Source organism: Pseudorca crassidens, chromosome 18, assembly GCF_039906515.1.
Source record: "Pseudorca crassidens isolate mPseCra1 chromosome 18, mPseCra1.hap1, whole genome shotgun sequence".
Classification (NCBI taxonomy): domain Eukaryota; kingdom Metazoa; phylum Chordata; class Mammalia; order Artiodactyla; family Delphinidae; genus Pseudorca; species Pseudorca crassidens.
Genome location: NC_090313.1, coordinates 18,418,650 through 18,439,932, shown reverse-complemented (window position 1 = coordinate 18,439,932; position 21,283 = coordinate 18,418,650). Strand labels below are relative to the sequence as shown.

The 21,283-nt window shown below is 35.3% G+C and overlaps 1 protein-coding gene across 1 annotated transcript in view; it reads left to right on the top strand.

Annotated features, from left to right (window-relative positions):
• The window catches only part of GPC5 (glypican 5), a 1,357,540-nt gene that overhangs the window by 437,033 nt on the left and 899,224 nt on the right, over nt 1-21,283 (top strand). The window contains exon 6 of the mRNA XM_067713048.1: nt 5,657-5,777. Within this exon, the coding sequence (XP_067569149.1) occupies nt 5,657-5,777 (121 nt within the window). The remainder of the gene's footprint in view (nt 1-5,656; nt 5,778-21,283) is intronic.

Sequence of the window (21,283 nt, the reverse complement as noted above, 5' to 3'; positions counted from 1 at the left end):
ATGACATTACCTTATTAGAATAATGTTTATGAGTGTTTTCCATAAGATATCACAAACTGATATCCTCAGTAGGTATTTAGTCATCTATAAATGATAATAAAGGCCATAATAAGGTCTCTATCAATTCTATTTATTTTGACTTCATTATTTAAGGTCAGAAACATATATTTCAAACTTAGACATTATTATCTATAATTATAAAGTCAAATAAATGGTAGAAATTAACTTAAATATAGTTTGTGTCTCAACAGTTGAAGTGAGATGCTGGAATCACAGAGGTTGAATCGTTTTGAATTGATTCTACAGATACCTGCATTCTCTAAATCCCCTGTAGTCCTCTTACCTGTCATGAAAGGTTATTCTCTTAAACCTGGCACATGAAATCAATCATATGACTCCTATCTGTTACGAGAGTTCAAAGATTAAGACCTTCACTGTCAAGGAGAAGGGCTGTATAGAAGCTGCATGTGCACAAAACAGCATTCAGCAGTGGCATCCAGTGTCACCCAGGTATTTGAGAAAAAGTTACAAAACACAGATCACTAGTACTTACTTCACATTTGCTACCAAAACCAAGAAGGGGGGCCCAGAGATGATTGGAAAGAAAAATCTGTTCTGGAGGAAGGGGTTCACTGATGAATACCTAGCTTGTGCTTCCCAGACCTTTAAACCAGAGACGGCAATGCATTTACCAGAGTCAAAGACACCTCCTAAAACTAGGAGACTCAGAACTCTGGAAATGGAAGGAATTTTAATATGCAATCACCTAACCAAGTCAGAAAAAAGGATATAAACCAAACATCTACTACTGCTGCTACTATTACCACCACCACCAACATGGCCCCATTCTCAATCTTGAATCTCTAACAGAGTTGGCAATAATAGTAGAAAGAGAAAGCCCCTGATAAAGTGTTTTCCTCATCTCTGATCAATGATCATATTCTTAATATCTTGTCCCAGTGAAGCTATCAAAAACTTCTAAGACAGATCACTTTAATGATTCATAACGAATTCCAGGGTCAGATTTTATATATTTTTCCACCTGAAATTGTATAAGTGCACATCAAAATACCATACTTTTGATGTGAATCTGAAACAAATTCTATTGCATTCCCAAGAAAATGAAATTAATATCAGCCAAGAGAGCATGGTGTGTTTCAAATAAGAAATGTTGGTAATGTCAGGAGAAATGACTTCCTAATGACATACCGTGTGTAGATGTATTAGCACTTCTTTTTAATATTTCATCTGTTGAACACAAAGAGAACTGGAATCTTGTTAATCATCATTTTAAAACATTTTTATAGAATGTAAATATATCCGTACTTGCCTTTTTGCCATGTTAATGAGAAGCAAGTCATATTTGTGGAATGAGTATTCCTATTAAACTGCTGTCATCCATTCCCAGACCTGCTTAAAAGAAACAGGCACAGATGGTGGGTCTATTACTTCTCTAACAAAAAATTTGCCTCTTTTTTGTGTGTGTTTTGTTCCCTCCTTCTCATTGAAATGTGAGCAGTTTTTCAAGTCAAGAAGCCTCTGTAGGGTTCCTTGAAATGTTTTATCCATTACTTGTACATGTAGGAGGAAAAAGAGTGATTAATGATTTATTAAAATTTCATAATGAGAAAAACTCATATAAGAAGTCTGTTGGAAAAACTTTGATTTAGTAACTGTATTTTTTGCATGCAAATTAAAGTCTTCAGGGAGTTTTTGTGTCAGACTAGGAGCCTAAATTACTAATTTTATGATGACAAAACCATTTAGCCCGTGTTAAAAATACCTATGTTGATCTTTTATTTATACATTGTTCAATGCAAATTTGTCTGTTGTATGCATATTAAGAAAAAGAGCACGAGAAGTTTTCAACGTAAATGTTTCGTTTAGGTTGAAAATACATGTATACAGTGAGGTATCCAAATTTTAACTATGCAGTTCTATTTTTTTTTTTTTAATATAAAATGAGCACTCTTGTGGAGCCAGGATCCAAATCAAAAAACATATTACTAGAACCCCAGAAACCCCCTTCAAGCTTCTGCACACTATCTCCTAGAGTAGTACTTATGGTGATTTGGAACATCATTGATTAGTTTTTAACTTTTAATGAATGGAATCATAGCACATGTTCCATATGTTGCTTCTTTCATTTAATAGTTCGCTTATAAGATTTGGAATACAGTTGTAATTCATTCACTCTCATTGCTATATAGTATGACATTATGTAAATATTCTACCATTTATTTGCCCATGCTAATGTTTAGGGATATTTGGGTTTTGTCCAGTTGGGTGCTCTTTTGCATAGAACTTCTCCGAAAATTCTATACCTTTCTTTTGGTAAACATTGTTTAGTATATACCTGAATACACGTCAAATAGTGGTTTATATCAGTTTAAACTCCCGTCCACAAGGAGAGAGGGTTCTAGCTGCCCTACGTCTGTGCCAATGCTTGGTATCATCTTTTTTCATTTAAATCATTCTGGTGTGTGTATATCACTATTGCACTGTGGTTCTTCTTAACCTTACAAAAACAGAAAAGAATAATTTTATTAAAGCATGTTTCACTTAAAGTATCTTAAATGCCCTGCTTTGCAATATTTTTTTCTTACTTAAATGATACATAAGAATAGTGATCCTGAACTATTCGGTAATATACTAGCTGGGAAGGAGATTATTGATCAATTGTAATTCTGATAAATTTAACGAGTTATTTACTGTAATAATTAAGAACAAAAAATAAGCAATTCTTTGGATTAATGTGGAACAATATTCTTGAATGTTAAAAGAAAGTTCCATGGTCTATAAATAAATCAAGACGTGAACCAAGTAAGTGTTTATTTAAAGTTAAGAGAGGAGTCTCAGTTTCCATTGTTGGCATTATGTCTGTATTTCAGGTGAAACAAAGGAAAATCTTAAGGCAAACTTGCAGTCTATTAGTTCAGTCTCACCCTGCCAGCAACTGTTATTTCATTCTTTATCTAGTAATATACAACTGTTCGCTGGAGAGGTTTTTGAAGAAAATAGTATATCCCTTTTAATTAGAAGCAGTGAAGACTTTGAAATGGTATAGTTACAGTAAAAAGAAATCAAATCAAAACAAAACAATTAAAAAAACAAGCACTTTGCACCAAGCTAATTGTATCTTTATGTTAGTTGGTTTCAGGAGTTTTCATTCATAATTATTGAATGATTGTATCTAGAGCTCACATTCCCTGTGTTCATATCCTTGCTGTATATTTAACGAGTAGTGTTGCCTTGGGAGAGTTACTTATTCAAATCTTAGATCCCCAATCTACAGATAGGGAATAATTATCGTATAAATATTATATGGTGTACTGTTCTGGGTCCTCCAAGAAGCAAATGCCAAAGAAGGACTAAACACAAGAGGAGTTTTATTAGGTGAAATGCCTATGAGTGAAAACGGGGAGGAATCTGAGTAAGGCTGGAAGAGCTGTTGGCCATGAAGCAAACATGACCCGGAGTGAAGGAGAGAGGGAAGCAAGGTGGAGTGGAAGCATTCGGCATGAGGTGCCGTCTAAGGCAGGTTTAGCAGGGGCTGCAGGGAATCCTGAGTCAAAATTGACCATTAGGGGAAAGCTATGTCTTCCAGTGATGGGTCTGTGTTAGTATCTCTGCTGCACTCAGTCATTGGTTGGAGGAGACAAACAAATAGATTTCAGAGTAAAGCGGCAGGTGCCCTAGTCAGTGACACTTCCAATATTTTGAAGCCTATGAGGCATGTTCTCATGGCTGCAACAAATGATTGTCACTGAGATGAACTGACAGACTCCAAAGAAAGTAATTAAAACAATGCCTGAGTCATAGTCATCATTTATCCATTTATTTATTCACATTATTCATCATTATTATTAATAATCACACTAATAAGGGAGCCACATGCGTAATCTACTTGAAATATTTGGAAGAAATATATAACAGTGCTACAGAGAAGTTAAGAGAAGCCTAATACTTATAATTTACTTGATCCTTCTTAACTAAAGAATATTAGTACACATTAATAGTATATGCGTAATTGTTTTCCTTCTACTATTTGTTATTGGTATATATTGCTAAGTTACTAACTTACACTGGAATACCTAACTCTAAAACCCTCTATTTCTGCATAAAGAAACGAGTTCAAGGTTGTTTTAAAAATAAAGAGTTATTAATATCATTATTCTTATCACATCCAATTGGTATTATCCATATCAAAGAGTTCCATCATTTACTATCATTGGAAGGACATAATTAGCAATTGTTTGATCTACTTTTGAAAATTGATCATTGGGTATGCGTAATATTGGGAATAACTGGATATTACTTGAAACTCCTTTTGTTTGGCCATATTCTCAACAGTGGAACCTCTTTTCATCTTTTCAAAGAGTTTCCACTGCTGTAGAAAGTTCAGAAGGTTCATGTGCATAATTGTGATACTCTGCTCAAATACAGAGAAGGGATATTACATTACAAATTATGTGAAAATGCTTCCCGAAAAGTCTGTGAGGCCACTTTATCATGATACTTTAATGTAAGCAACATTTTACTCAGAGGAAAGTCTTAAACACAGAGGGGATGGAACCTCCAGGGCATGTCCCCCATCTCTTACTTTCCCCCATTTGTTCTCTCCTTTTGTAAATAAAAGCCTAGTTATTCTTCCCGGTGTGTGTTACTCAAGGGCCTTTGCGATTTCCCCTGCTGGGATGTCATCTTTTGCCCTAGAGAGCACATTAACTACATCCAAGACCTATCCTTACCTTAATATTTCAAGGGCTGCCTCAAGCTATAACTCCTTGGTCCAATAAACTTCTCCATATGTTCAACGTTTACTACTTGTGTTATCCCTCCCTCTCACTTGGCGTATACTCTTCCTTCTTGCTATCCCTACCACACACTGAACGTCTCCTTCATTCCTACTGCTGTGCTTTAACTGTTCACTTGTCATTATGCTACACCACACTGTCAGGAAAATAAAGATAGTTATATTGCTGGAATCTAGTAAGAACTTTTAAATATAATGTAATGAATGAATGCATGAATGAACAAGTTAATTGATACATTATATTCCCAGGTATATAATGAGTGCTGTGAGGATAAGAATTGAGTCTTATAACTCCTTATAACCCCAGTCATGTAGTATAGGACTGGAATATAGGAGGGGGCGCTTAGTACATCTTTGTGACTGATGAATCTAAATACTTGTTTGAGTACTAAGTTGACATTATGTGACATATATATGTGTATATATATTTCTTTTGTAGTCCAATATGTAAAAAAAATTACTGATTCATCTAAATACTGTGTAAAATGAAGTGAATTGACCCAGATGATATGGATTCAGACGTGTGTAATTCAGCAAAGATTGGTAACAAAGTGAGATGTATATTAACTTTTTTTAGTATATTGGTAAGTAGTATTAAAAACACAATTTTTGGTTGGGTCTTTTGAGAGGATAACAATAGGATAGTCTGTATTTGCATGCTAAGTGTTTTACCAGGAAAAAAACATTGCAGCTGGGCCAGATTCTGGTCCAAGAAAAAATACATTATTTTATACTCTTGAGGGAGTAAGATTCTGAACTCAAATCTGTTCCAAAAGTTGTGGCAGATAATACTGTGACCAGATTATTAAGTCATGTACCTTTCACTTTTCACTTTGTTAGCTATACTCAGCGTGTGGTTGGAAATGGAATCAAAGCCCAGTCTGGAAATCCCGAAGTCAAAGTCAAAGGAACTGATCCTGTGATAAATCAGATTATTGATAAACTGAAGCATGTTATTCAGGTAAGTGCCAATGCTCTATTTATTGGTACACTCAGTGATAACTAGTAAATGATGACTTTCCATTATATGTCATCAACCTGTTAATCCTATCTGATAATCCTACCTGACGCTGAGTACTGGAATAAATTATTTGTATCTAGAGTTTTGGAAATATTTGGTTGAGTGATTTTCATATACAGTCAATGTGCAGCAGTATTTTAATGGATGGATAATATCTATCTGTAAAAGGAACCATGGTTTCAGGGTTTCAATAAATAATGAGAATCTCAGGATGAGCTTCATCCCTAACGAATAAGCTTTAGACATGGGAACTACTGTCACCATCAAAGAAAACACATAGAAGAGCATGGAAGATGCCAAAGTCACCTTCCAGGCAACTTTCTGAGCCTTGCTGTGAAGGTTTTTTGCTGCATTTTCAACAAAAGTTAAGTCATAAATTAATCACATGCATTTCTTGTATTTATTTCCTGTATCACCTTTTACATGTTACCTAATGGTTGTTTATGAAATACTTGTTTTATCTTTAATAATATTATTTAATTAAGTGAGTATATACTGCTGTTTTTAATACATGGCAAGTAAAGCATGAAGGTATCTGTCAAAGGAATATTTCATCAAACTATTTGATTAATGAAAGCCAAATATTATATTGCATGTTGTAAAAACCACCTTCCATTCTGCATCTGTTGGAGTTTGGGCTAAGAAGGGCTATTTTTTAAGTTATTAGTCTTTTTATAACAATTTATATTTTAATTTTTTCTAAGCAAAACTTTGTATGGATAGTTGATCCTGACTTCTAGTGTTCTATGTCAGAATCGATACCTAAGCATAGTACTGAGTTTTTATTGATATTATTCCAGAGTCGTTGGTATGCTTCTCATAACTGTTCTGCAAAACTTAAGTTTATATGGGGCCAGTTCTTAGGATTCCATTTTTATGGGAGTCTCTACAGATTGAGCAAAGCAAGATATGGGGGCTTGTGTCCAATACCAGAGACTTCTCCTTTTCAGGAGGCAATAATGGCTACTTTGCTCTTTCTACGGCTGGTACATTGGGAAAACAGAGCTCTCACCCTGGAGAGCAGAATCAAAAATAAGTTCCATTAGGAAAAGTATAAGAGAAAAGTAGTGCCGCTCACGGGCCCAGCCGCTCCGCGGCATGTGGCATCTTCCCGGACCGGGGCACGAACCCGTGTCCCCTGCCTCGGCAGGCGGACTCTCAACCACTGCGCCACCGGGGAAGCCCCTAGGATATCTTTTAATTCTTAAATTTCCAGTGGGCCAATAAACAATCTATTAGGAACTTGACACATAAACAAACTAGATTCCTAAGTATATGCCGATGTATATATGTTTTTGTTGGAGTTCCCCGGGAAAGAAACTGTGAAACAGAGATGTGTGTGCAGGAGGTTCACGGCAGAGTTCCCTGCAGTCAGTAAGGGGCTGGAGGGAGGGGCACAGCACAGAGGGAGCAACTGAACTGTGTTGTAGCTTCAACAGAAGCCTCGCCTGAACCCAGTAGGACCTCAGGAGCTGGGAGGCCTCTTTCAGGTTGTCCTGAGTTGAAACAAGGAGGTGGGTCTTCATTGTCCCACACTGACCAGTGATTGGATGAGGGCTAGTGGGGTGGAGGTAGGGTGTGTTAACTCAGCTCTGAGTCAGAGCCAACAATATTGCATACAGCTAGAGGAGCAAATGCCTTCATCTAGGTGGCACCTCACAGCGTCACGGGCTATGATATGGTATGTAGATCTGTATTATTCAAAAACTCTAGTGCACAATGGATCATAAAATCCAAAGAGCTTTAATAAAAAGTGGTTCCTCTCGCTGAGAGACAGCAAAGCTCAGTGGTCTCCAACGTGGGCTAAGCATTCCCCAGGGAGTTCACAAGCTGAGCCACTGGAGGGCAGAAAGGAAATATCGAACTTCAAGGTATATTTATTCTGTCACATTCTTTTACGTTTTTTTTTTTTTTGGTTGTAGGAAGGTATATAAAATATGTAACGGTGCAATAGCACATGCATATAGTTTAGAAATACATAAATATGTGTCGAGTGGGTGTGTGTTCAAAATGTTTTAATGGTATATGTATATACACGCACACACATATATATATTATAAAAACAGATGGAAAACCCTGTTGTAGGCAATAAGGATGGAGCTGCTATATACAAAAGAGTACATGTAATAAAAACATATTCACAAAGAAATAAGTAGATACTCAAAATGTAGGGTTTATTAAAAATTCTTCACAGGAGGATTCACTGATATGTTGCCCATTTGGCATGACATTTGACCCTTCTTGCTTCATAGATTTCAAAGCCATATCCTTTTCAAGGTGGCAGAGGGAAATAATTCCACTTTTTTTTAGCACCCATGTTAAACTGAGTCCCATTCTTTCATCTTTATATTAGTGTGCAGATCTCCAATTATTCATGCTTAAGTTTCCTTCCAGAGTTACAAGAGAATATGAAATAAAATGCTACCTTTGAGGTCTATCTTTTTAAAGTCTACTAGGGTGATATGATTGAAATTTAGATTGTTACAGAAGATAGCAGAAAGTCATATTTTGTACAATATTCACCTGTAATGTCTTAGAACATGTTCTTTCCTAAGACACCTGTACTGGAGATGAAGAGAAATTTTTGACTTTGCCAGACTTCTGACACCGTCACATGTGTGTGTCCTAGTGGGAACGGCTGCTGTGCTGTAATATCCAGGGGCAGTTAAAAAGACCCACCACAGGGTCAGGTCTGAAAAGGTTCAGAAAATCATCTTCTATAAGTGAGAATTTATTAATTTGAGAATAAGTATGGAGCAAGGGAGGAAGTAGAAGAAGGAACATAGTTCAGCATCTAATCTGTAGATTTAGGTGATCACTTATTTGTGTTTGGAGTTTGTTTTTTATTGTAATGGATATTAAATGCATTTGTCGAGAATACAGTATACTATAAAAATGCCATCTCTCATCATAGGGGTAAGCAAAAGTTCCTCTTGTCCTTTTTTTTCCATACCTGAGTATATGGAAATAAGCCAGCCATATTTATTAGCAAAAACTGTCTCCATATGTTAGCCCCCAAACATCTTTCTTCTAGGCCTGCCATTGAGCACACCTCATTTTCTACCCTGTAACCTCTGCAGTTAGAGTCATTAAACAAGTGGGTAGGGATTTTACTTTGCAAATGCCACTTTGTAAATGTCTTAATCTTAATTTATTCAAAATATTCCACTAATACTTATTGAATTCCCACTATGGGCCTGGTTCTGCACAAGGCACTGAGGTTACATGGGTGAGCAAAGCAGACACAACCCTGCTGTCATGGGATTTATATTCTAAGGAAAAGGACAATACAATGCCTGTAGCTGACAAACGTGAACAAATCCAGAAAACAGAACAGATGAGGTAGGGAAAGGCACTCAAGAAGAGAGAGCTTGTGGAGGCCATTCCAAGTTGGGGGGTGGCTGGGTTGATACTGATTGACAAGGAATCATAGGAAAGGGAGAAGGAATCATAGGAAAATCGGGGAGAACTGTGTTTGAGGCAGAGGAAATAATACATTCAAGGACTTGTGGCAGGAGTCGGTTAATTGTATTCAGAGAACGAAGAGAAAGCCATGTGTCTGGAACAGAATGAATACAGAAGAGAAGAAAACATAAAATGAATTAAGGGGAAACTAGTAGGCTCTGGTAGGGCATTTCAGTTTTCTCCTAAGTGGGAAAGGAAACCATTTAATGGCTTTAGGCGGAGTATGATGAATTTAATTTATGTTTTATAAAGATAATTTTGGCTTTACTATGGAAAATGGACCTGAAGAGCAAGAGTAGAAATTGATTGGGGCTAGAATAAGAAGAGTGGGTAATATGAGAAACAGATGGATTTGGGTCAGTCTGGCAAGTGGAGTTATCGGGAATTGTTGATGGATTGGAAATTGGGACAAGAGAAAGAGAATATAAGGAGGATAATCAGGGGGGATGATAATGTCATGAAGTGAAAAAAGGAATTCTGGAAGTGGAGCGCATCTGGGGTTTGGTTGTTGGAGTTGACCAGATATTAATAAATGAATGGTTCTCTTAAATTTGAGATGCCTGTTAGACATCCCAGAGGCGCGCGCAGAGTTCCTTGGCGACCCTAGAACAGAAACGGACATTTGGGAACATCAGTATACAGATACTGTTCAAGTCGTGAGACTGTATGAGATTGCTACTTTCTTGTGAGAGTTTGTACCAAAACAATTAGAGGAGAATATAAAACAGCAGAATTCTATGAAAAACGTGTACTGTAAAAATCTACGAATGGAGAAATCATTTATTTAATGTATGTGGTACCTTGCAGATACTTAGAGAGTTGATCTTGGACAGACAAGATATTTAGTAACATTAACTTTTTCTTACTGAAGAATTATGTGTCTATTATAATAAACCAAATTTTATTATTTTAGAAAATTTTACCAACAGAAAGAGTAGAAAATAAATGGTATACCACTTACGAAACAACAAGCCTCAGGAAATAAGCCTTCTAGACTTTTTTGTACTTATGTATACATTTGACTTTTTTTAATAAAACAAAGAGTACATTTGGTTTTGTGTCCCAAACTACTCACCTAACAACACATAAATTTTTTTTCACGGAATTAAATATTCTGCAGTATGGTTGCTAGTGCCTGAATATTCTATCATATGGTAGGACTATCATTTTATTTAATCCAAGCACCTTGAGTTGGATATTTAGGTTATCACCAATTTTCACAATAATAAAGACTACTAATAGGTATATCCCCTATACATAAATCTTTTTGCAACTTTTTTCTCTTGTGATAAATTTCTAAATGTTGTAACCAAGCATCTGTTCATTAATAATTTTAAGTATTTTGATAAATATTGCTAAATTTTTCTCTAGGAGAATTATAGGAATTTATATGTGAAGCAAATTATGTATTTTAATTTTCCCCGCATATTGAGGGTGTAGGTGAGAGATGGCAGTGACCACACATCAGTGTTAGGGAATATTATGGAGCTCTAGGAACCAAAGTAGTCAAACCAAAGTAGAAATGTTAGTCTCAGCTCCTGTCACCTGAGAGTACACCAAGGATGGCCAAAAACAAAAACAAACAAACAAAAGGCTTCCCTGATGGCACAGTGATTGAGAGTCCGCCTGCCGATGCAGGGGACACGTGTTCGTGCCCCGGTCCGGGAAGATCCCACATGCCGCGGAGCGCCTGGGTCCGTGAGCCATGGCCGCTGAGCCTGCGCGTCCGGAGCCTGGGCTCCGCAATGGGAGAGGCCACAACAGTGAGAGGCCTGCGTATCGCAAAAAAAAAAAAAAAAAAAAATATATATATATATATATATATATATATATATATATATATATATATATATATAGTCATGAAGAACCTAGGGGCAAGTCGGGGATAAAAACACAGACCTACTAGACAAAATAAATATTTTTAATTAGAAAATAGTTTATAAGATTTTTCAGGACTTCCCTGGTGGTGCAGCAGTTAAGAATCCGCCTGCCAATGCAGGGGACACGGGTTCAAGCCCTGGTCCAGGAAGATCCCACAAGCCACGGAGCAACTAAGCCCGTGCACCACAACTACTGAGCCTGCGCTCTAGGGCCCGCGAGCCACGACTACTGAAGCCCACGCACCTAGAGCCTGTGCTCTACAACAAGAGAAGCCACCGCAATGAGAAGCCCGCGCACCGCAACAAAGAGTAGCCCCCACTCGCCGCAACTAGAGAAAGCCCACGCACAGCAATGAAGACCCAACGCAACCAAAAATAAATAAATAAATTTATGAAAAAAAAATTTTTTTCAAGTCTTCCTAGAGAAAGCGAAAACAGCTTTAATTTTATTTAATTGTTTAGGACAAGCCCTATCTTTAAGTCCTGCCAAGAACAAAAATGCCAAGAAAATTCAATATAAATGGATAACTATGGATTATAATTTGGTCCTCAGGGAATATTTCAGGCGCTTCGAAGTCCCCTCACTGTCTCTGCAAGTCCTTCTGAACTGGGAACAAGGACCTTGGACAAAAGAGGGAAGTCATTCCCGGCTCCCCTCCATCTGTGATTTTGGCATCTTTCTCTAGATAAGCCACCATACAAACCCTCAGAGATACATTCCTGCAGTTTCCTACATTCCAGAAGCTGTGCTTAAGGTGGACATTGCTTGTACCTTTGAAAACGACCCGTGATAAATATAGGGTAGCTATTAGCCTTCCAGTGAAGAATTGTGTAAAGGATGGAATTTTAAAAGGTTAACATGAGCTTTCTTAGATGTTTGCATCAGCCTGAATTGCCCTTCGATAATAGATAGGAAACAGCACTTGATTCCTCTTAGTGCATCTGACAGAGGAAATGTATGAACATTTTAATTCAGATTGTCTCTCCTAACAAACTTATTTTGAAACTTCTCGGTCATATTGACTAAGTTTGTTTAGGGCAAAGCTGTCAGCAAAAAAGTCACAGTTATGCAGCAATTTACTTTTAAGCATTAAATAGCATCTATCATTTTTCAAAGAAGATGATGTCAGTGGTTAAAATCCTAACTGCTGAGCACTGTTAGTTGTGGACGGTAATGACCCACTGCTTAGAAATTACTTTACCTACTTTCAGTATGAAACATAAAAAGTAATATCACAGCAATTTTCTATAATTCTTTTATTGTAAGACCAATAAATGTTACAGTGTTGTTAAAAGTAGTAGATTTAAATAACATTTCTTCAAACAATTCCAATACATATAAGATATTACCGGTTTCTATTAAATATTCATTTTTATAGAAAGACTAAACTTCTTTAGAAAAATGTCTTCATATATAAAATAAATTTGATTTGTAAATGTGAGAAAGAGCAATCATCATAACCATTTGCTTAAAAGCACAAAATACGTAGATATTTTATAATGTGTATTTCAGTAATCGCAACCTATGGCTTCAAGAAGAGATGACAGACTTTCTTATTTTATGTAGGGAAAACTATGTTAAATTGCCTCTTTTCTTTTATCTCATTCTGTTCCTAGGATATCAATATGATAAATAGTGACTTCATAGCTATGATAAGTTAAGATGAGATTCTAATTGAAATCTCAATGTATGGTTATAAGGTTAGTGTTTATAAATACAAAAAAATGACACAGAATTTTAAAAAGATATTAGTATCTCAGAATTTCTGAATTATGAAAACTGTCCAAGCTTTTTTCATTAAATCACCTACTATGAAATGCATTTAGAAAAACGTTTCCTGTTGTTAATAGCTTATAACTCTGGCAAAGCCACTTGGTCAATTCCTAATTGCAAACTATTTTGACACCATGAGGTGTCAGCTGACTCTGAACTTCTTCCACTTCTACCAACTCATTTCCTTGCTTAGGAAATCACTACAGCACCCTGACTCCTTCCTCCTGATCTCCACTACACACTAATATCATGTCCCCCGGCATACTTTATTAATATTCCAGAAAGACAGTCACTTCTTGATTTTGTATTAGCAATGCAGTAGTGACCAAAGCCTGCTTAGTTTTTGATTCAGAAGAAAGTATTTGAAATGCACTCAATAACGTTGAATGGTCATCTAATTTAGCAATTAGTTTGGTCTGAGTAAAGTCAAGGGAAGTTTGCTTTCTGGAATGTGTGGTATAATGCATTGACTTCACTATTGGCCATTTCATTAAAAAAAATCAATGGTCAGCATAAAACCAACCTTTTAAATTAGTGGGCAATCAACTGGAAATGCAAGTTTCAAAACTCTTTTTGAAAGTAATGGGGTTTGGGTTGGCCATTGACCATTTATTTTTTATTATTTAAAGAGTATGTAGCTGTTTTATGTTGGGTAAATATTTGACTTTATATTTACTCTGATGCTGCCACATCATTATTACCTATTAAGATTTGAGCCATTTATCCAGCAGATTTTCTGTTTGTCAAACATATTGAGAGAATGTTGGACACTAAAACTTTTATATTTTTTATTTAGGTGATTTTTTTGTACATTTGTAAAAAAAAAATCTTTTCTTAATTTTGTGCATTCGTACAAGAAAAATTGTACATTTGTACAATTTTGTGCATGAATGTTGACAGCAGCATTATTTGTAATATTTGAAAAGTGGAAATAACTCCTTTTTCTCCCTTGTTGTTTAGAGGTGTGTTTTCTGGGTGGGGGACACTGTTATAGGAAGATTCGTGGCTCATAACTACTGCTAGAATATAGAACAGAATGAACTACAAGACAGGAAATAGAGGAACTAAGTGAAAAGTTACATACTGACCCGCTTGTTTTCAGAATGCTAGCATAGAGGTACCAGCTACTCATGTAGAATATTAGATGACTCTTCTTTGAAGAAACTGATCAATTCTAGAACAAATAATTCCACATTCTGATTGGGCTTATACCCATTGAGAAGTTAATTTATCATCTAATTGAATGGTGGTGAAATCCTCTATTATACCCTATATACATACAATAACTTCCAGTTGGCTTCTGATACCCAATACCAATGAACAATCAAAGATCACTGTGCATTGAAGGAAAATGGGAAAAAAATAAATGTAAAAGAGAAAAAGAAATGGAAACATTTAGATGAGTATGAAGAAGAAAATATACAAAACTATATGAATATCCTCCAAAAAATGAGAGAATAGGTTGTATCTTAAAAAAATACTAATATATTGCTTCTAAAAAATTAATGAAAGAATAAGAAGGAAGTTCAAAAATTAAAAGTATATAAAAATTTAAAATTCATTAGAAGGGTTTTCAAGATATAGTCAAAAAATATTCTATAAAATAACAACAAAAAAGAGAGAAGGAAATAGTAAAATGATGAGATGTTAGAATTTTACTCTAGGAGATCCTTGTAATAAGAATTTCAGAGAAAAGAACCAAACTAATAGAGAGAAGGAGTTTATCATATAAATAATAAATCACTTTTTTCAGAAATGAAGAGTCTTGACTCCAGATTGAGCTCACCAAGTGACCATTACAATGAATGAACACACACACACACACCACACACAACAATTATGAAATTTATGAATATTGAAGAGAAGATATTAAAATCTTCCAGTGAAAGAAACGAACCAAACAAAATACATACAAATGCATACGAAGAATGGGGATCAGATTTGTAGTTTCTTACTGACAGGAGTACTAGAAGAAAATGGAGAAGCAGTACCTTCAAATTATGAGGTAACTGATTTCTGACCTGAAATTCTATACATAGCTAAAATGGAAATCAAGTATGAGGATAGATTAAAAAGCTTTTCAGATAAGAATACACAGATTTATATTTTATATACCTTCTGTGTAAAGCTGTTGGCAAAGAGTGATCAAGAAATGAGAAGATATGGGGTCCAGGCAACATGATGTTGAATACATCAGGTTAGGGAAAAGGATGACTGTGGGAAGGAATTTTGCAAGCCAAAAAGAAAAAAAAAATTACTAAATGTGTTGGAATGTATGAAAAAAAACATTTGACAGGCTTCCCTGGTGGCGCAGTGGTTGAGAGTCCGCCTGTTGATGCAGGGGACACGGGTTCGTGCCCTGGTCCGGGAAGATCCCACATGCCGCGGAGCGGCTGGGCCCGTGAGCCATGGCCGCTGAGCCTGCGCATCCGGAGCCTGTGCTCCACAACGGGAGAGGCCACAACAGTGAGAGGCCCGCGTATCGCAAAAAAAAACAAAAAACAAAAAAACATTTGACAGATTTGCTAGAGCATTTAAGGAAAAAGTTAGATAAATATAAGGCAAATTATGCAAATTGATGGATACCATGGCAATTGTACATTATAGGAAAGCAAAAACCTTTATATGAAAAGATATATAATCATAGTACACTATTTCCCTGAACTGAATAAAATATTTGTAGATAAAACTATTACTGTAATCACAACTTTGCTAAAATTAAATTAGTTGTATGGGAAAAAGTAAAGTGGGTTGTGGTGGTATAAACAGAAAGTCAATAAATATTGCCAAGAATTGATAGTAAGAAACAGAAAATAAATGCCAATTTAATAAAGGTTTAGACATGTAAGGTTAATGCTAGAACAATCAGGTTGCTTATTACTTTCACCAGGAGCAGGAAACATGGTCTATAAAGTGCCTTTGGGAGTAGAAATGCTTTTTTTTTTTCTTTTAAATAGACCTTTTGGTACTACTTGGTTTTTTACTAAATATATTTATTACTCTGATAAACATAAATATAATTTAAAAAACTAAAGACAAACTGCATCATGTTTTATGTGGAGCTGCATCATCTGGTCTTCCATATCTCAAACCTCATTAGCTAATTCCTCCCCTTCTTACTCTAATGTTACATCTACTCTCCCTACATACACACTCATTGTTTCAGTTCTTTCAATATCCCAGGTTCTTTCTTACTTCTAGTTCTTCCATTCTATTTTTTTTAAGCAAAACACATTATTATTAACTTTTACTTGGAAAAAAATTGTCTCTTTTTTTCTGTATCTCATAGTCATCCATTATGTCTCAGTTTCCCCTAAAGAAGGGCACGTGTATTCCTGTGTTCTTCCTGGCACTCTGCAACTGACCTATGAGAGCGCTTCTTTAGAGAAGAAAAAATCAACTTTTTCTGTACCCAGATATCTTGGTTAGTCTGAGTTTAGTGTTTTGAACCATATCTTGCAAACTTGGCTAATATTTCTGTTTGGACTTGGCCGATCTTTTTGCTCTGATTAAACGTTGCAGAGAAACTCCTCCTCTAGCTTTTTCTGGATATTAATTCAGGTTCATAGTTCTACCACCCTCATTGAATTCTGGGAACCTAGGGTTATAGTAGTTCATAACGCTTCCCAATCAAACAATCCAGCTTTTCTCTTCTTGTTATTCACAATTTTCTGGGCCATGTGCCGTCCTCTGCTGGCAGCTGTCACAACTTGATTCCAAATACCGCAAAGTGTGGCATGCAAAAAGGAATCCATCTAATGATCTTCTGTAGCACTCCTTTGCCATATGAGTGGCTCACGCATATTCTCAGCTTTCTGCAGGCGTTATGATGAGTCCGTAATGCTTTGCAGACTCAGTAAATGTACTCTATAATCACCTGAATGTCATTTTATGAATGTGCTTTGAAGACGTAATTTGTCAGAGCAGAACAGTTTCTGGATATGTTTCTTGCAATTCAGCAGCACTTAACCAGATGGCCTCCTATAGTTCTGAAGCAGTGAATGCACCTTGAAAGTAGGCTGACTTATGAGAGGAATATGGTCACTGGGGATCAATGGGAAAGTTTCTTAGGCACAGGATATTGAAGAAGTGAAATAAATACTGTATAAAGATTCATTAAAAACTAAACTAAGGGCTTCCCTGGTGGCGCAGTGGTTGAGAGTCCGCCTGCCGATGCAGGGGACACGGGTTCGTGCCCCGATCCGGGAAGATCCCACATGCCGCGGAGCGGCTGGGCCCGTGAGCCATGGCCGCTGGGCTTGCGCGTCCGGAGCCTGTGCTCCGAAACGGGAGAGGCCACAACAGTGAGAGGCCCGCGTACCGAAAAAAAAAAACAAAAAACTAAACTAAACTAAACTAAGTAAAAGTCCTATGATAAAATGAAAATATGAATTGTAATAACCTTAAGAAATGTGATAAGTCCTATGAATATAAGTTCTGCATCATTATGTGTTTCACATTGATATGGTGGAAACTTAATTGGTTTCATTAGAAATAAAACAAATCATGAGTTTTATAGTAATGAGTTTGAATAGGCATTTATATACCTTTATACAAGGCAGGTCAGTTACTATTTCTGAAAATGGTCATTTTGAAATTTTATATCTGGAAATATATTATCAAACCAAGCCTGAAACTCATTAAACAGATGGTAAAATCTAATTTAACTTCCTTTAATGCTCCTTTTCTTTTTATCTTATAAAAGCAGATGAGCTTGTCAGCCTTTAATTATAAAAGAGTAATTTGAATTTATTAGGTATATATAACAAACCAAGTTATTTACTATATCCTAGTGACTTCCTACTGTGCACATTCATTTTTAATTTAATGATAAGAAAATCTTCTCAAGATTTTTGTAAAAGAATCACATTATCAGAAGAACAGTTTAAAATTTCTAGAAAATAAATGTTCTTAAGGCACCTAATAGATGTTGAAATGAGACCTAATTCTTAAGAGTTTTCAAAATATTTGATTTGCACCCATTAAAATTGGTACAGAGTTTAAATTTCATAATTTCCCATTTAAAAAAATGTGAAACATGCCTCAGACATATCAAAGTGAGTTATTTATATACTTCAATTATGAAATATATAGTTTTGACTGTATTGTGTTTTTTCATTGATGAAAATGGAGTAGCAAAATTATTATATGTCATCCAAGGACACAATAACTTTATTAGAAAACTAATTTTCTTATGTCTGTTTCACAAATACTCTCATGACTAGTGGCTTTTTCGTGTTTCTGTGCTAATTCATTATAGTGTCACCTTTTACCCAACCTTAAAAATATCTCTTTTTCTGATATTTTAAGAATGTATTGCATCTCAACATACAATGCATTTCTTGGATTTGTAAAAAGGGAAAATATCCAAGGAATTATCCATTTAAAATAAACTTTTATGCCTAATGTCGCTTGTGATGCCTTTTGACTACCATCTCCATTATGTTATGGGCCATACTTGTATTTCCTCATTGTGTCTAGCAGAGAGCATGGAAACATAAAAAATGTTCAGTATATATCTGTTGAACAAATGAATGAAATTTATAGTTAAATTGATCACTATATGTAAAATATAAATGAAACAGAAAAGTGAATCTTCCTAATGATCAAATACTAACAGTAACTATTTAATATCATTCTAATTACAAATAATATGCTTTCAGTCTTGGATTATAATTTTAAAATTCCTGTACTATTTTACTCATTTGTCTACTCATTTATTCACTGAATAAGGCAGTTTAGGTGTCAGGCACAATAATAGATACAGGGAGTACACAAAATGATTTAAACGAGGATGTTGATGAGAAACAAAGTGTATTACACTTATGAACTAGTCTGCTTCTCATCAAGTAAGGAAAGGGAGTCTGACCATGTCTCTTTACTTGATTCAACAAATATTATTGAGGCTGTATTATGGATCAGGAGATTTCCTAAGTAGTGGGCATACAAAATTGAAAAAGACCGTACCTACTTGCAGTAAAACATTGTCATAATAAAAAGGTAAAGGAATTCATTTTGTAAGCTTTATAGTAAGATTTCTGATCTAGCTTCAGAGAATTTGTCCCAGTTCCAGGAACCTAGAAGCCATTCAACTGAGATTGAATATAAAATGAATGAGAGGATATTTAATAAAATACTGTGGTACCATTTACTTCAATTAGAATATAGTTATAACTTATTTTTTTTAATTATGATGTGTCCATAATAGATGTGATGACTGAATAACAGAAATGTTGGACAGTGACACCTTTGAAGCAGTCAAGCTATTGCCATGATAATTTTGTGTTTAAAAACCAAGTAAAACTTAGTGAAATACATCAATAAGTATCTTTGTTCACTTGTTCATGCATCTGTTGTCAGCTGTGATTCAGCTGGTCTCTGCTGGGCTGGGCTGGGTTTTGCTGGAAGTCCAGATCGGTTGCACGTTGGTCATCTTTCTCAGATCACAGAACCGGAAACATGTTATTGTTATGACAGAAGTCAGGAGTTCAAACCCACCTGTGCAAAAACATACCAAGCTGCTGCTGCAGTAGAGCCTCTAAGATAAGCCTTTGGCCAAAGCAAAGTCACACAGCAAAGACCAAAGGCAAATAGTGAGAAGTACATCCCTTCCCACCCTCAATCCCCCACCCAGGGATGGAGATGGGGGAGAGAGTGAACAATTGCCCCAAATGATCTAATCTACCAAAATCTTGAAGATTTTAAAGTCATAAAGTCATTGGCATTGTTTTTCTTTTTTTGAATAAAGCTTTGCATAGACACAATACAATAGAAAGGTCCTATTTGAACTCTTCCTTCATATTCATGAGATTGCTACATTTTTTCCACTCTGATTATTTTTTTCTTCGTGTACAAATCTGAAAACTGTATACTTAAATTTATTAGATCAGGAAAGGCACAACAACTTAAATCATCGCATAAGAAATATTTCTCAATATTTTTAACGTTTCATGCAATTGTTAGTATTTTCACAGCAAAATACTTGGAATGATAGAATTTATCAATAGGTCTAAGTCAGATATTGATTTAACAAACTGCACAAATCAGAATAAATGACAAATGAATAAATTACACTTGAAATATTTGTTTGAGCTGCAAGTGAGATTGGATTTTCATGTTAAACATTTGGATTTTAATTATTTTGTTAGGATTGGTTTATTAAAACATAATTAGTAACATCGGTAGAAAAACATGAGCTATAATTGAATCATTTAAATAATCACTTCTTGATGTCTTAATAGGCCAGATTTCAATTAATTAAAGCAGATAAAAGTTCTCTATAAGTACAATTTATTATCAGTAAGTTTGCTTTTCTAGAAATGATAGGAAATTTAGAATTCTGCATTAGCATTTAATAACAATATGCTATTCTGATAGTGATGCATTACAGTTATCTACAAAACATGGTACAAGGCAGAAATATAGGTAATTAGAATGATTGCAACCTGTTTGCCTTTGGGAATTATCAATAGTAGTAGAATTTTTTATCATTAGAAAAATATAGATGATTTTAGAAATGGACTAGTTCCATTTTCTATCTAGAAAGAACTACTTATATACTGAGGTTGTGTTTACAGAATACCAGTGTTTCCAAACATAATGTGTTATTTTCTGTTTCTTCTATTCCACGCTGAAAATTTGTTCAACCAAACAAGCTATTAAATCTAATAGTACAGAGAAACTAGTATAGATATCTCAGACTGTTTCTTGTATTTTCTTAAAGGAAAAGAAATAATTATTAGCAAAGGATCTACCTTCCCAATGACTTCATTTCCATGTCTGTATCGCAGTGATAAATTTCATGGGTTGGGAGGAACAGTCTGAGATATCTATACTGGTTTCTCTATACTGTTAGATTTATAACTTGTTTGGGATAAATTGAGAGATTGGGATTGACATATACACACTACTAGATATAAAATAGATAACTAATAAGGACCTACTGTATAGCACAGGGAACTCTACTCAATACTCTGTAATGGCCTATATGGGAAAGAATCTTAAAAAAGAGTGGATATATGTATATGTATAACTGATTCACTTTGCTGTACACCTGAAACTAACACAAGGTTGTAAATCAAGTACACTCCAAACACCTGTTTCACTCAGGGACAGTAGTTGTTGTAAATAACTTTAACAAGCGTTTACTCTACCTGCTTTTATCATAATGTAATTTTATATGACAGTTCCCATGGGAGCAAGCAGAAGGGCTTGTATGGAGTATCTCTACGTGACTCCATTAAGTAAAGAAAGAAAAGTTGTGTTTGGAAAGTGATCAGGTTGATAGACTTTGTCTCTATGAAACAAGTGGCCATGCATTATGTTTT